Source organism: Paracoccidioides brasiliensis (assembly GCF_000150735.1).
Source record: "Paracoccidioides brasiliensis Pb18 unplaced genomic scaffold supercont2.11, whole genome shotgun sequence".
Lineage (NCBI taxonomy): Eukaryota > Fungi > Ascomycota > Eurotiomycetes > Onygenales > Ajellomycetaceae > Paracoccidioides > Paracoccidioides brasiliensis.
In genome coordinates, this window is record NW_011371368.1 from 706,475 (window position 1) to 720,436 (window position 13,962).

At 40.3% G+C, this 13,962-nt stretch overlaps 1 protein-coding gene across 1 annotated transcript; it reads left to right on the plus strand.

Annotated features, from left to right (window-relative positions):
* Positions 1-8,351: 8,351 nt before the first annotated feature.
* On the plus strand, positions 8,352-13,316 carry PADG_07464 (uncharacterized protein; the record flags this gene model as incomplete). Its single annotated transcript, XM_010764445.1, has 4 exons — positions 8,352-8,473; positions 8,539-9,025; positions 9,081-11,794; positions 11,855-13,316. The coding sequence occupies 4 exons, from the start codon at positions 8,352-8,354 to the stop codon at positions 13,314-13,316; spliced, it is 4,785 nt and encodes a 1,594-aa protein (XP_010762747.1).
* Between the last annotated feature and the right edge of the window lie 646 nt (positions 13,317-13,962).

A 13,962-nucleotide genomic window follows, 5' to 3' on the forward strand; every position in this document is an offset into this window, starting at 1 on the left:
TGTATATCAATTCTTCAAATATGTTTTAAAGATTGAAATTATTAATAACAGAATAACATGATTATCTATGAATACATATTCAATGACTGTAATCAAATCTTTTGAAAGAAATGAAGAAATGATGAAATTAACTTCTTTAAAAACAGTTATAACTCATTTTTTATATTTTTATTCTTCCTGAAATTCAATCTCATTGAAATTATATATGTCACAAATATGAAATTGATACTACTCATATAGAATTTGAAGATATTCAAGATATATATTAATATTTTCAATATTTTTAATTATTACTTTTTTTGAATTCATTGACTTCTGTTTCACTCTTTTATATTCAGATAAATGTTCAATGAATCTATAAGTTTACATCTTGTTGACTTTTGAAGAGGAGATAGTGGAATCTATATGCTAATATCTGAGCATTAAATTTATAAAATCTTCAATGTGTTCAGCTGTAAAAGAATAATTTTTTTCATTAAATAGCTTGACTCATTGTTTAATCACATTTTTCTGACTTTTATTTAATCTTTTGTTAACTGAAATCTTTGCAGTATTCAGATTTCTTCCATTGATACATGCTCAGAGATATTGATAAGAAACTTTAAATTCTTATAACAGAGACAATATTTTGAAATTTGAGTTTTTTTGATGATAAGTGACAGCTTTTTGAACACAGTCTTCAATATTTTTATCCTTATTTGACATTGTGGTGAGTTATTAATTGATGGAGATGATGAAGATGATGAAATTGCAAGATTTTTATCATTTTGATGTTTTTATCATTTTGGTGTGGTGCACCCACATAAGGTGTAGGGCTCTGTCTGGACTACTCAACGGTGTAAGGCCACCGGGCTGAAAAGAGTAATTGCAACTGCCTAGCAACGGCATAGCAACCACCCCGCAATGACCCGTAAACAAATACCCGGCGAACGATTAGTTACCTCACAGAGACTTGCCTAGCAACGACCTAGCAACCGCGCTAAGGAAAGGGGTATACAAACTGAGCCTTCCCCGGACCCCCGTCTTTTAGGAATCATCTTAATGTTTCGTTGAAGTAGCTTACCTGGTTGGCAATCAAACACCGGTTTATCTGCTCCTAGATCGGAGCCGTGACATATTTCAAAGATTGATTCACTTTGATCTTCAATCATTTATTTAAATTCAGCTACTTGTTCATTTTAACATTTTAAATCCCAGTTTAGCATTCTCATCGCAGCTGTCTAGTTATATAAATGAATTGAAGCTTTTGTCTTGTTTATCTTGATTCTAAATTGAGTTATGATAGAACTTATTAATGACTCAGTCTAGAGTTAAAATAACAATAAAATAAAGTTTTAATTCATATATCTTACTAGATAGTCTGCAATAAGGATATTAAACTAAGAATTAAAATATAAAATAAAAATATAACTAAATATAAATCTTATTAATCAAAGTAAATTAATCTTTCAAAATAAAGTAAATTAATTTTAATTAATTTTATAAATAACTATGTTGTAATATCTATTCAATATTTAAAAATAAGTTTATAAAAATTATTATATTAAAATTAATAATTATTTATTTTATGAATATTTATTTAAAATATTTTTTATTTAATAATTTTATAAAGTATTATTTAAATATATGTTAATTATTTATTTATTTAATTAATAATAAAAATAAGTAATTTAATAAAAATATTCTTTATTATATATTTATAAAAATAAATAAAATTTTTAATATATATTATTTTTTATTATATTATTATATAATTAATAATATATTAATGTAATTCATCATTTAGTCAATTGAATTATCTAGTTAATCAGTTTATTCAATATATATATGTTTAGCATTTACATCAATAAAATACTCACTTTATAGTCTTCTTAAGCTTTCACTCAGAAAGAAAAAATTCTTTTGACTATTTAAATATTAAAAAAAATTAAACTTTAAGTATTAAAAAAGCTGCAAGCTTGTACAGTATCTCTTTTATCATTCTACAGAATTGATTGAATGATTATATAACATAAAAAAATTTTCAACTCAATAATTGAAAATTAGCCTCTACTGAAAAGTTAGTTCTTGTATAATGAATTCTATTCATAAATAAACATAATCAGTCTTCTCAAGTACACACTGTATAAGAAACAGTCAATCTTCTTCTTGTTAACTGAGATTCTAGCATTAAGATTAAATCTTCATCTACAGTTGATAAATATTGAATTAATTAATTTATTGATTATCATTCTAAATTCAAATTCAAATTCTCACACAAGTATGATTATCAACAGACTCTATGTAAGAATTCTGAAATTATCTATAAATGATTCAAACTTGTACAAAATATTATTGCAAAGTATAAAATTCTGAAAGATGATATTTATAACTTTGATGAGATTGAATTTCAAATAAGAGTTATTAGCACTGCTAAAATAATGATTGAATTTGAAAAAATCAATCATTCAAAACTGATTCAATCTGAAAATTGAGAATGAGTAACTGTTATTGCTAAAATCAATATCACAGATTGAGCTCTTTGTACAATAATCATTCTTAAAGAAAATATATATCAATTTTGTTGATATGAGATGAAAGAGCTATCAGACAACTAAGTCATTGAAGTTAGTGATAATAATTAAACCACTGACAAACTGAGTTTATATTAACTGAAGAAAATGTTTAACAAGAATATTCTACTCTGTATGAAGAACAAATACTGAATGTTGATTTTTGATTAACATGAAAGTCATGCTTTAGCTGAATTTAACTGATTCTGCTCTGAGAACAATATTATTACTCTCTACATGACAGCTCATTTCTCTTATCTTCTTCAGTTATTGAATGTTGACTGCTTTTTATCTTTGAAAACTATGTACAAACAGCAGATAAAAAATCAGTTGCAGTTTGAAATCAATTATATTAATAAAAAGAAGTTTCTGAGTCTCTATTATGCAGCTCAGATACAGGCTCTGACTAAGAGCAACATCAAAAGCTGCTTTAGAGCTGCTGAACTGGTTCTGTATAATTCTAAGCAGATTCTCTCACAGCTTAATATTATGATGCATATTTCCATCTCTTCAGAGACCTTTTATAGCTCTCAAGCCTTCTGAGTGATAGTTATATTACATAATATACATCAATTGAAGCAGCAGACTGAGAAAGTTAAAGAATATATCAAGCACTGTACACAGAGCTGACTCAGTCCAATCAATTATACCCTAAGTCAGCTGATCAAGAGATGTCAAATGACAATGCACAGTGCTGCTATTCTAGCAGCTGAAAACATAGAGTTAAGAGCTCAAAATGCTAAACAAAAGAGAAAGTAAGAAAGAGACTATGCATATGTAGCTCAAGAGGGTGCTTTGAGAGTTAAAGAAGGCTTGAATCACATATGAAAAGTTAATGAATTAGAAGAAAAGATGATTGAAACTGCTGACTCTCAATCACAAAAACACATAGCATCACAATATAGTGTATATGGGACTATTAAACATATTGCTCATATATGCTCTCAATGTGCAGGAAATAATTCTTAATATAATTTACTACTTTCTGTATATAATTATTGCTTAATTTAATCTGAAATACTTTGAGTGATAAAAGATCAATTGACTAGATGATGGATTACATTAAGTTAGTTAGTTTTATTTATTTATTAAATTAAAATATTTTTATATTTATTTTAATATTTTACTTAATTATGATTATAATATTTAAAATAATTCTATTAAAACTTTATTTAATATTTGATTAACTTTATAATGTAGTTTTTATTTATAGAAACTATATCTTGAAATTTCAATGCAAGATTGAGATCTAGTGTTAGTTTCTATCAACTGTTTTTTGACTCAACCAGAATTCTCCTTATCCGCTCTTATTTATTTGCTCATGTTGAACATGGTTCTGTTCTCTTTATATATTTCCTCAAAATTGATATAAGACCATATGGATCTTTTCCCCACTGAGGTAGGTGTTGAGGGCGACCGTTCTGTTTCTTCGATGAAAGAAGCCACAACATAGTTAATGTTCCATCATGATCAGATAAGGTCTCGCCCTTGCTGGACCCAGTTCTGGCGTGAAGGGAATCTATGGCTTCCTGGTCGAAGGGACAATCTGACGAGATATATCTCCGCGAGATAATCGTTTAGGCATCCACAGATCGTAGCTGACCATACGTCCACAAAGACTTACATAGATGGGAACATGCGTAAGTGGTTATCCATGGTTCTCATTTTTATATATTTTGCCATTTGATATCCCTATTGGTTCGTTAATTATACATTCACTGTGAAATATTATACGGCCTTGCTTGATTCGTTGAACAAAATATGGAACGCGCACGAATGCGGACAACATGACGCAACACGTTAAGGATGGAATCCATCATGGCATATCAAATGAGGGTTCACTCCCGTTAATATTATCAACTCAACTCGACACGGGTTTCAGTAGGTGGCTGAGCCTTCATATATTGTTGGTGGTCAGCAACATAAACAGGGATATATAATGTCGTAGCGAGTGGGCAATGCCGCGGGAGTTCAGGTTGGCAAAATATGAACCTTAAATGCCGAAAAATTTGCGGGAGGAAAATGCCATCACGAAGCATCTGTAGTTCAGCCTTGATCAGTATCGTCGTGGTTCGCAATGGCTGGGGGAACCTGAGGTCCTAGGGGCCGCGTCACTACACACCAAATATCCACGCGTTCTTGCTGGGATGGAAAGTTGACAACAGCGGATGGAGAAGAATGTGGCCCTTGGTGGTCCCTCCAGGAGTCCAATTTTGCCCATAACGTAAACCGCCACACAACGCACGCCGCCACACAACGCACGCCTCTACAAGCAAGCAACCACCCAAGGAATTCCACCAATTTCTCAACCACCCATGAATTTATTTAATTTAAATTAAAAATATATATCTAGTAGAAGGAATAGATCATATAAAAATGTATAGTTAATCCAAAAATCTAGATGGAAGTCGAATAATGCGGCCACAACGTGATAATTGCGGGGTGGGCGAAGAAGGAATTGACGGCGACGTGGAGGAACTGCTAGAAGAAGTAGGTCGTAGGGAGCTTGCTGATAGGCGTGTAATTGACTGATTACCGGATTGGGAAGGTTGTATAGGGTTGGCCTGGTTAGATTTTTCGCCAGGCCCCTGGCTTCGTACGGCCTTTGTAGGGGATTTGGCTGACCTGGCTGATCTGGCGGCGGCAACGAGATTTTGATCTCTAGAAAGCTTTAACTCTCTAGTAGCTTGCTGAGCAGCTTCCTTATCAGTCTTCTTTCGCTCAGCAGCTAGTTTACGAGCAGCCACGCGAGCAGCAACCTCAGCTTTTTGTCTCTCTCGCTTCTGAGCATTAGCCAGCCTAAGAGCTCGAGTTGCAGCTTGCTTTGCAGCTTTTACAATCGCTTTCTCTTGACGTAATATATCCTGTTGAAGCTTGCCTGCTGCTTTTTCAGCAGCCTCACTAATCTTAGCAGCCTCGTCGGTCTCAAGCTGCTGACGTGCTGCCGCAATCCTAGAAGGTGAAAAGAATTGAGCAGCACGCGAATTCTCTTTATCCACAAGACCTAGAGGCTTTCCACGTTGGCGGCGCTTCTTCCCCTTTCGTAAAGCTTCGTATAGAAGCTTATTTTCATGCTGCAAAATCTCTTTTTCAAAACCTAGTCTTTCACTAGCATGAACGATTTTTCGGAACCCAGTAGAGATTCTTCGCCGTTGATTTAACTTCTTAACTGCCCGTCGCAGTCCTCGTATGGTAGTGGGTGTGACTGGCTCTGCTGTGACTGGAGTGCTTGGTCTAGCAAGCTTGCTAAGCACCCGATCTGGTGAGAGAGGATAAATGCCAGTAGCAGCAAATCCAGACTCTATATTTGACTTCGTGACAGCTTGCTTCCAGGCGTTGTGGAATAATAAAAAGAAGTTGCGTTTTTTAATGGATACACCTCCCATTGCTGAGCGTAAGAATAAATCCACCTGCTGAGAGTATGCCTTTGATAAAGGTCCAAAAATACCAACATCCAAAGGCTGCAAGCGATGAGTTGAATGAGGCGGCAGTACAGCAAGGATAATACGATTTTGATCAGCGTAGTTGATGAATTTCATATTGACATGAGAAGAATGGCCGTCAAGGATGAGCAGGCGCCAGGCTCCATTCCTAGCCTTTGTATGAGGATTAAAGACCCGTTGCAGCCAATGTAATCCATATTGATCACTGCTCCAGCCGTTCGGGGAGGCAGCAAAAAAGACCTCATGCTCTTTAGAATCAAAATCTTCTAGTCACGTATCTTGCAAATCCCCGGAGTCTGACTGATATATAAGACCTGGCGGCGTTGACCTTCCACTGGCTGATATGGCGGCTAGCAAAGAGATGAATTCTCTACTCCCATCCTGAATCGTGCCTAGCAAGCTCCCGCTCTTAAGCTGCTGTACAGAGACTATTCGCTTGCTGATTTGCATGACGCCCATAAGAAAGCCCTTCTCATCAAGATTCCACGTATTAGATGGTCGAATGTTGAATTTTTTGACCTTTTCGTCTAGCTAAGATGCTCAAGCATTAGCAACCCCTCATTAAATTGCAGGCAATGTAAATAAAAATCAATCAAATACAAGCTGGAAAAAGTGCTGAAAATACTCAGAATTATCAGCTCTCTTGCGTTTTTGATCAATTGCTCGTAAATATAGGCTTTTGATGCGATCCTTGTGGCGTTGACAAAATCTAGAGATCCAATGCTCGCCAATCGGCTCCTGAAGGATTTCTTCAACTAGATTTTGAAGAATTCGAGGTGTAGGAGGAAAGCCACGGTCCGTAAGACGATTTATATATCGAATAAGCTCTTCCTCTTGAGAGTTCGTAAGTTTCTGTCTATATAGGGAGTCGGCAGTTTCTCGAGACACTGATTTGCCCGTAACGCGTCGCATAAGCGTAGTTCGATGAATTCCGTATTTTTTTGCAACAGTAGTATAATTGCCAGCCTCTTGCGAAAGGAATTCAGCCACTGCGAGCTCTACAGCTTCTTTGGTTGGCATGTTGTAGATGATTGAAGGTGGAAGGTTGGGTTCAAAAATCGGCTTTTTGGGGCGTGCGTTGTGTGGCGGCGTGCGTTGTGTGGCGGTTTACGTTAAAGCCGATGAACAGGAGGACAAGGTTCCTGGGGTAATCCGCAGTGTTGCTTTGTGTCTTACCTGGGCTTAATTAAATTTTGGGGCACGGATGGGTATTTGGTTAAAGCTGTTAGTTAAAGTCTGGGGAGATGGTGCCTAACACTTTGGTGCCTGCAGGCCTAGAACACCCTAAATTAATCGGGACCCTATTGAAAGCCACTGGGGTAGTTAATTGAAATTTGGCCTAGCGCAAATGTTGTCAAATAAATACTTGAGGTTCGAACCTTTTGATGACGAATGACGACCTCCAACGTACGCCGGTGAAAGATGATAAGTCTCTCAACTGCAAAACTCCAGCAGCGATGAACAGATCAACAGGAAAAGAGTATCTACATAATAGTACTTTCTTCAGAGATCCCTAGCAGCGGTCCTCATGGATGCGCCTGGTGTAGTTCCTCTCCGGAGATGGAGAATCAAAATATTTATCCTTTAGGAGAACGCCAGGCCGATCCTGGTCTACATAGCCTGGTTAGCAAATGCACATCTGCATAAAATCCGGACTTTGGTGTCCTATTCGCCCATCGATGGATTTGTGCACAACCTACCGAAGAATATGTCGGGATATCTGTGGAATTCTTCCCGATACCCCACAAAGGCTGGCGGGGATGTTGGTGAAACTGGGATGGTAGTTATCCATGGATTTGGCTGCGCCCATTGCTAGTGAACGAAGACACGCCGAGTAAGGATAACTAAAGCAGAGTTCCAGTCTTCCTTGCGGTCTTCATGGAGACGCATGGAGGGAAGCCTGCAGCTGAGGCATCCGGATCAAAGGCTAACTCTACGGAGTACGTACATTGATGACGATATCTTTCCATCTCATCCCGTGGCTAATCATGCCTGTGTAAGGCTGGTTCCATTCAATTCCTCATCCCAACGGCTCCAAACCTGTCATCTCGATGAAAATTGGCGATGAATGCAGGTCTCATTATTTACACCAAGACACTTGGCACTGACGATTCTTCCCTGGGTTTGATTCTCATTTTGCGGCTGTATATTACTTCCCTCTTATCTGCAGAATATAAGTATGGTCATATTCAAACTCATTTACTCAATGCCATCAATTCCAAACAATTCCAGCTACCCCCAGATAGCTGGTAGGTACTGGCTATTTGTTCAGTAATCTATCAAGCACCCGCTCTCTGTCCTTATCCGCCAAAAAGCGATAACCAATAGGAGGGGTTTTGCTCCAAAGTTGACAATCATGATATTTCTCAGACAGGTTTGGGCGCTGACCGTGAAGAACTTGTTGATTACCATTGTGCGCCCTTGGTTTACGACCCCTCTACGAGCTCTTCTCCTACCCGTGGTTTTTATTGCGTTCATGTTAGTTTTCATTATTTCTCTCATCCGTACCAATAAGAAGAATGTGCTAAGAAGGTGTGTTGCAGATCATACGCAAAAAACCTTTTTATTCCCCCCTCGAAATATGGAGTCGCTGATGCGACGCCCGTCCGTTCTTTTGTTGATTCCCTGAATTCTGCTCCAGGCGGCAGGGATAAGATCGTTTTCGTTAACAATGGATTTACCGAGGGTGATATCGATCGTGTAATTGCAAAAGTTGCACAACCTGCAAGAGCAAATGGGAAGAAAGTGGACATTCTTTCATCGACCGAACAGCTTCAAGACTCTTGCCGAAGTACTCTTCGCGGCACTTCGCCGTGTATTGTCGCTGCTGTTTTCTTCTCATCTCCCCGTGAAGGCTATGGAGGGATATGGAACTATTCGATCAGGGCTGATCGGGCTCTGGGAACCAAAATCGACGTTACATCATCGAAGAATGATGCTCAGATTCTCATCCTACCCTTCCAACATGCGGTTGATTGGGCGATTGCATCTGTAACTGGATCATCCAATACGGCACAACTTCCAGAGAAGGTTTGTTGTATTGAACCCTAACCAGATATCCCTATACTGATCCAAAATTTCCTAGGTTATGGAATACTCATATACATCGATGACTGAGGCGGAACGAAAAGAGCAAATTCGAATCCGCTATATGGGCGTCATAGTCGATATTCTCGGTGTCGCTATCTTTCTCGGCATGGTTGGCGTAACATACCAGCTGACAGGTCTAATTGCATCTGAGCGAGAACTGGGCATAAGCCAACTTATTGATTGTATGATGCCGAACAAAGCTCGCTGGCAGCCACAAGCCGCTCGACTCATTTCAGCGCACCTTGCCCTAGATATCATCTATGCTCCCGGATGGATTATAATGGCTGCTATTCTGAAGACTGGCGTATTCACTAATACCTCAGTCTGGATTCTAATCGGGTTTCATTTTCTGACAGGGTTGTCATTATCCTCCTTTTCTCTCTTTGGTGGATCGTTTTTCAAAAAGTCTCAACTCAGTGGCATTGCCGCCGTTATTTCATGCCTTCTACTAGGTATAATATCCCAGATGGTGGTTGTTAGGTCCAATGCCGCCGTCATTATGCTTAGTCTCTTCTTCCCTCCGATGAACTATGTTTATTTCACCATCTTAATAGCTCGGTGGGAGACGCAAGATTTGGCCACTGACTTGGTTAAGGCGGCACCCCAGAATCCATGGACTACGCCAGGCATCGTCCTATGGATACTTTTAATCCTTCAGATCATCGTTTACCCTATGTTAGGAGCCTACGTGGAACGTGTTCTTTATGGTACGGCCTCAAAGGGTAGAAAGCGCACAACATCGGAGGCAGATAATTTCCCGGCTGTGTCAATCACCGGCTTCACCAAAGTATACCGACCAAACTGGTTCTACAGAAACGTTGCACCCATTTTCGGTAGCCGCAGGCAAACTGTTCTGGCTGTTAATAATCTGAATTTAAATGTTGTGAAAGGTGAAATCATGATCCTTCTTGGCGCCAATGGAAGCGGGAAGTCCACTACACTTGATGCAATTTCTGGATTATCAAAGATTACCTCCGGAGAAATAACTGTCAATGATTCCGGTGAGGCTGGTGGATTCGGCCTGTGTCCACAGCGCAATGTTTTGTGGGATCTCCTAACTGTCAAGGAGCATATCCGGATATTCAATCTCCTAAAGGCTGGCAGGGTTACAGATAGCAATGAGCAGATAATGGATCTTATCAAGGCATGTGATTTGGAGAGAAAGATAAATTCTCCGTCTAAAACTTTGTCTGGTGGCCAGAAGCGGAAATTGCAGATGGCTATGATGTTTACTGGCGGATCTACTGTTTGTTGTGTTGACGAGGTTTCTTCAGGCCTTGACCCAATTTCCCGAAGAAAGGTGTGGGACATCCTTCTAGCTGAACGTGGTGTCCGATCCATCCTGCTTACCACACACTTTTTGGATGAAGCTGAGCTGCTCGCTGATCATATTGCAATCCTATCAAAAGGTGTTCTCAAGGTAGAGGGCACTACTGTCGAGCTCAAACATCAACTCGGTTCTGGGTATAGGATTCATGTTTACCACGTCCCTGGATGCGAGAAGCCAACTTTACCTCATTTTGAGGGGATCCCTTATCAAACGCACTATGATGAGACAACCTACACCGTAAGTGACTCTTCCCTAGCTGCGGAATTTGTGGTGAAACTGGAAGAGCAGGGAATTAAGGAATACCGTGTCAGCGGTCCAACAATTGAAGACGTGTTCCTGAAGGTTGCAGAGGAGATTCAACCTGGACCTATCTCTCTAGACGGTGACGAGGAAGCTACTGAAGTCAAAGAGGAGATGGATAAAAAATCGCCGCCACAGTTATTACCAGGCAGACGGATAGGAATGAAGCACCAGGCTTGGATTCTGTTTTGCAAACGGGCAATAATTCTACGCCGGAACTATCTTCCCTATCTAGTGGCTTTCCTGCTGCCAGTGGTTGCAGCAGGGTTGGTGACGTTGTTCCTCAAGGATTTCAAGAGACCTGGGTGTTCCGGTCCAGACACAGTCCGCGAGGCGAAAATTCATTCTTTGTTCTCCGATACTGATATCGAGTTAGTGGTGGGTCCAGCGAGCAAGCTATCGCTCTCTTCGTTAAGGTTGCTAGCATCGTCTCTCGGAGTGCCAGCTTCCTCAGGAATGAATTCTACTTTCTTAATGGATAAAATTCGCATGGTAGAAACACTGCAAGAGTTCAATGGTTATATTGAGAGACGTTTCCATAAAGTTATGCCGGGAGGATTTTTCTTAGGTGATGGCTCGTCCCCACTGATCTTTGCTTGGCGAGGGAATGGGGACATTTCGTTTGCTACGAGCGTTCAAAACACAATGGACACCATATTAACAAACATCACCATCGGGAACCAATACCAGGCTTTGAGTATTCCCTGGGCAGCTGATTCGGGGAAGTCGCTACAGTTGATTACTTACTTCGGCTTAGCTTTGGCGGTCTACCCTGCATTCTTCGCTCTCTACCCTACAATTGAGCGACTCAAGAATGTACGAGGTCTGCACTACAGCAACGGTGTACGAAGCCTACCGCTCTGGCTGGCATATGCTGCATTCGATTTTCTCATCGTTCTGACCGTGAGCATTGTTGTCATTGGCGTATTCGTGGGAGCGTCCGGTGCTTGGTATCACGCTGAGTACCTGTTCGTAGTGCTATTACTTTACGGATTGGCATCTATACTACTTTCCTACGTCGTATCCACCTTTTCGAGGTCTTCCCTGGCTGCTTTCGCTTTTGCGGCTGGTGGTCAAGCGTGAGTCGTTATATTCACCCAAGAACAAGCATTTTGTTCACCCTACTTACACATTATTAGGGTCATGTTTTTAATTTACTTTATTGCGTACATGTCTATGTTGACATATGCTCCGACAAACCGAGTCGATTCCTTCGTCAATATTGCCCACTTCGTGATTGCCGCCCTGTCGCCCATTGGAAACGTGCAACGATCGATGTTTACGTCCCTGAACATGTTCTCGATTCTTTGTGACGACAAAGAAGTCATCTCATACCCCGGCAAAATTACTCTTTATGGAGGCCCTATTTTGTACCTTATTCTCCAGTCATTTTTGCTATTGGGATTGCTACTATGGTGTGATAACAGACCGCTATTTCGGAAACTGCGTGGCCAATGCAAGCCTGAAGATACTGAAGAAATTATGAACACTGATGCGGATATCAAGCAGGAACTCACCCGGGTTTCGAGTGCAACTGATGGTCTTCAAGTATTACATCTTAACAAAAGTTTCGGAAAATCTGTTGCTGTCCAAGATATTACATTTGGCGTTTCTCGAAGTCAAGTTTTCGCACTTCTAGGACCTAATGGGGCTGGAAAATCAACAACAATCAGCCTCATCAGGGGAGACATCCAGCCATCACGAAAAGGGGGAGAAATATTTGTCGAGAATGTTTCCGTCTTGAAACAACGCGCTACCGCACGCTCTTACCTGGGGGTTTGCCCTCAATTCGACGCAATGGACCAGATGACTGTCATTGAGCATTTGAGATTCTACGCTCGGATTCGCGGCGTGTCAGATGTTGAGCATAACGTCCGGGAAGTAATCCGGGCAGTTGGCCTCACAGCCTACAGTCACTGCATGGGTGGGCAACTCTCCGGTGGAAATAAGCGCAAGCTCTCCCTTGGAATCGCACTCATGGGAAATCCAACAGTTTTGCTTCTTGACGAGCCTTCATCTGGCATGGATGCAGCTTCAAAACGTGTCATGTGGCGAACCCTGGCGTCGGTAGTTCCTGGTCGCTCCCTCGTTCTAACAACGCACTCCATGGAGGAGGCCGATGCGCTTGCCAACCGAGCAGGAATCTTGGCAAAGAAAATGCTTGCCCTTGGAACCACGGATTATCTGCGCCGCAAATATGGCAACATGTATCATGTCCACTTCGTGCATGCAGATGCCCCCCGCACAGACGACGCTACAATGGACCGGATCCGAACTTGGGTCATAGAGACTTTCCCAGGCGCAGTCATCGAACAGAAGACATATCATGGCCAAATGCGATTCAGCGTATCTGCCGCATCCTCCACAAACACATGCCCAGATACGGAGAAAATTTCCCATCACTTCGGCCACGGAAAGTTGTCAAGGCAATGCTCTACCGCGGATAGTTCATCTGGTATCGGTAACCTCTTCACCCTTCTAGAGCGGAACAAGCAGAAATTCGGCTTCCAGTACTACTCTATCAGTCAAACGACGTTAGATCAGGTATTTCTGTCTATCGTTGAGAAGCATCATGTCGAAGAAGAAGAAGAAGGAGGGTAGCAAGTGTTCCTCGTCTATCTTTTCTTGCCCATGTAATTTTCCCTTACCAGAAGTTTCCCCCCCCCTTTTTTTTTGGCTTATTCTATCTTCTCTTCCTCCTTGAGTCTAGATACATGTTATATTGTGAAATACATTAGCACATCCATCATCATTTCCAATATATTCCCTTCCATAGATTAGTTATTACCAACACGTGTATTCTTACCTGTCCCTTGACTATTACTCGATAGATGCCCGCACATTATATGTCACATTCTTTTTCTTACTGTAACTATATTTGCACATTCCAATGTGTCGACTCGCAGACCTTGGCGACCATATCTACCTGAGTGATATATATCATCTTTCAAGTTCCCGCGGTCATCGTTCCCTTGGCATCAGGCAAAGGTATTCATTTTACTTCTTTGAACCCTAAAGACCTAAGCTTTTATGTGTTGCGATTAGAATAATGATCCTGGTCATAGCCAATGACTGGCTGTGAATTGACAACTATAAGAAGGTGGTGAGGTAGCTGCAAAGGAATATACACGAGCGAATGATCCTCTTAAATATATCCAAAAAAAAAAAAAAAAATACAAAGTCCCTTTCCATAGAATATACAATGATATCGGCACAGATTACCTCCATAAAGCAGGAAACCTGTGAT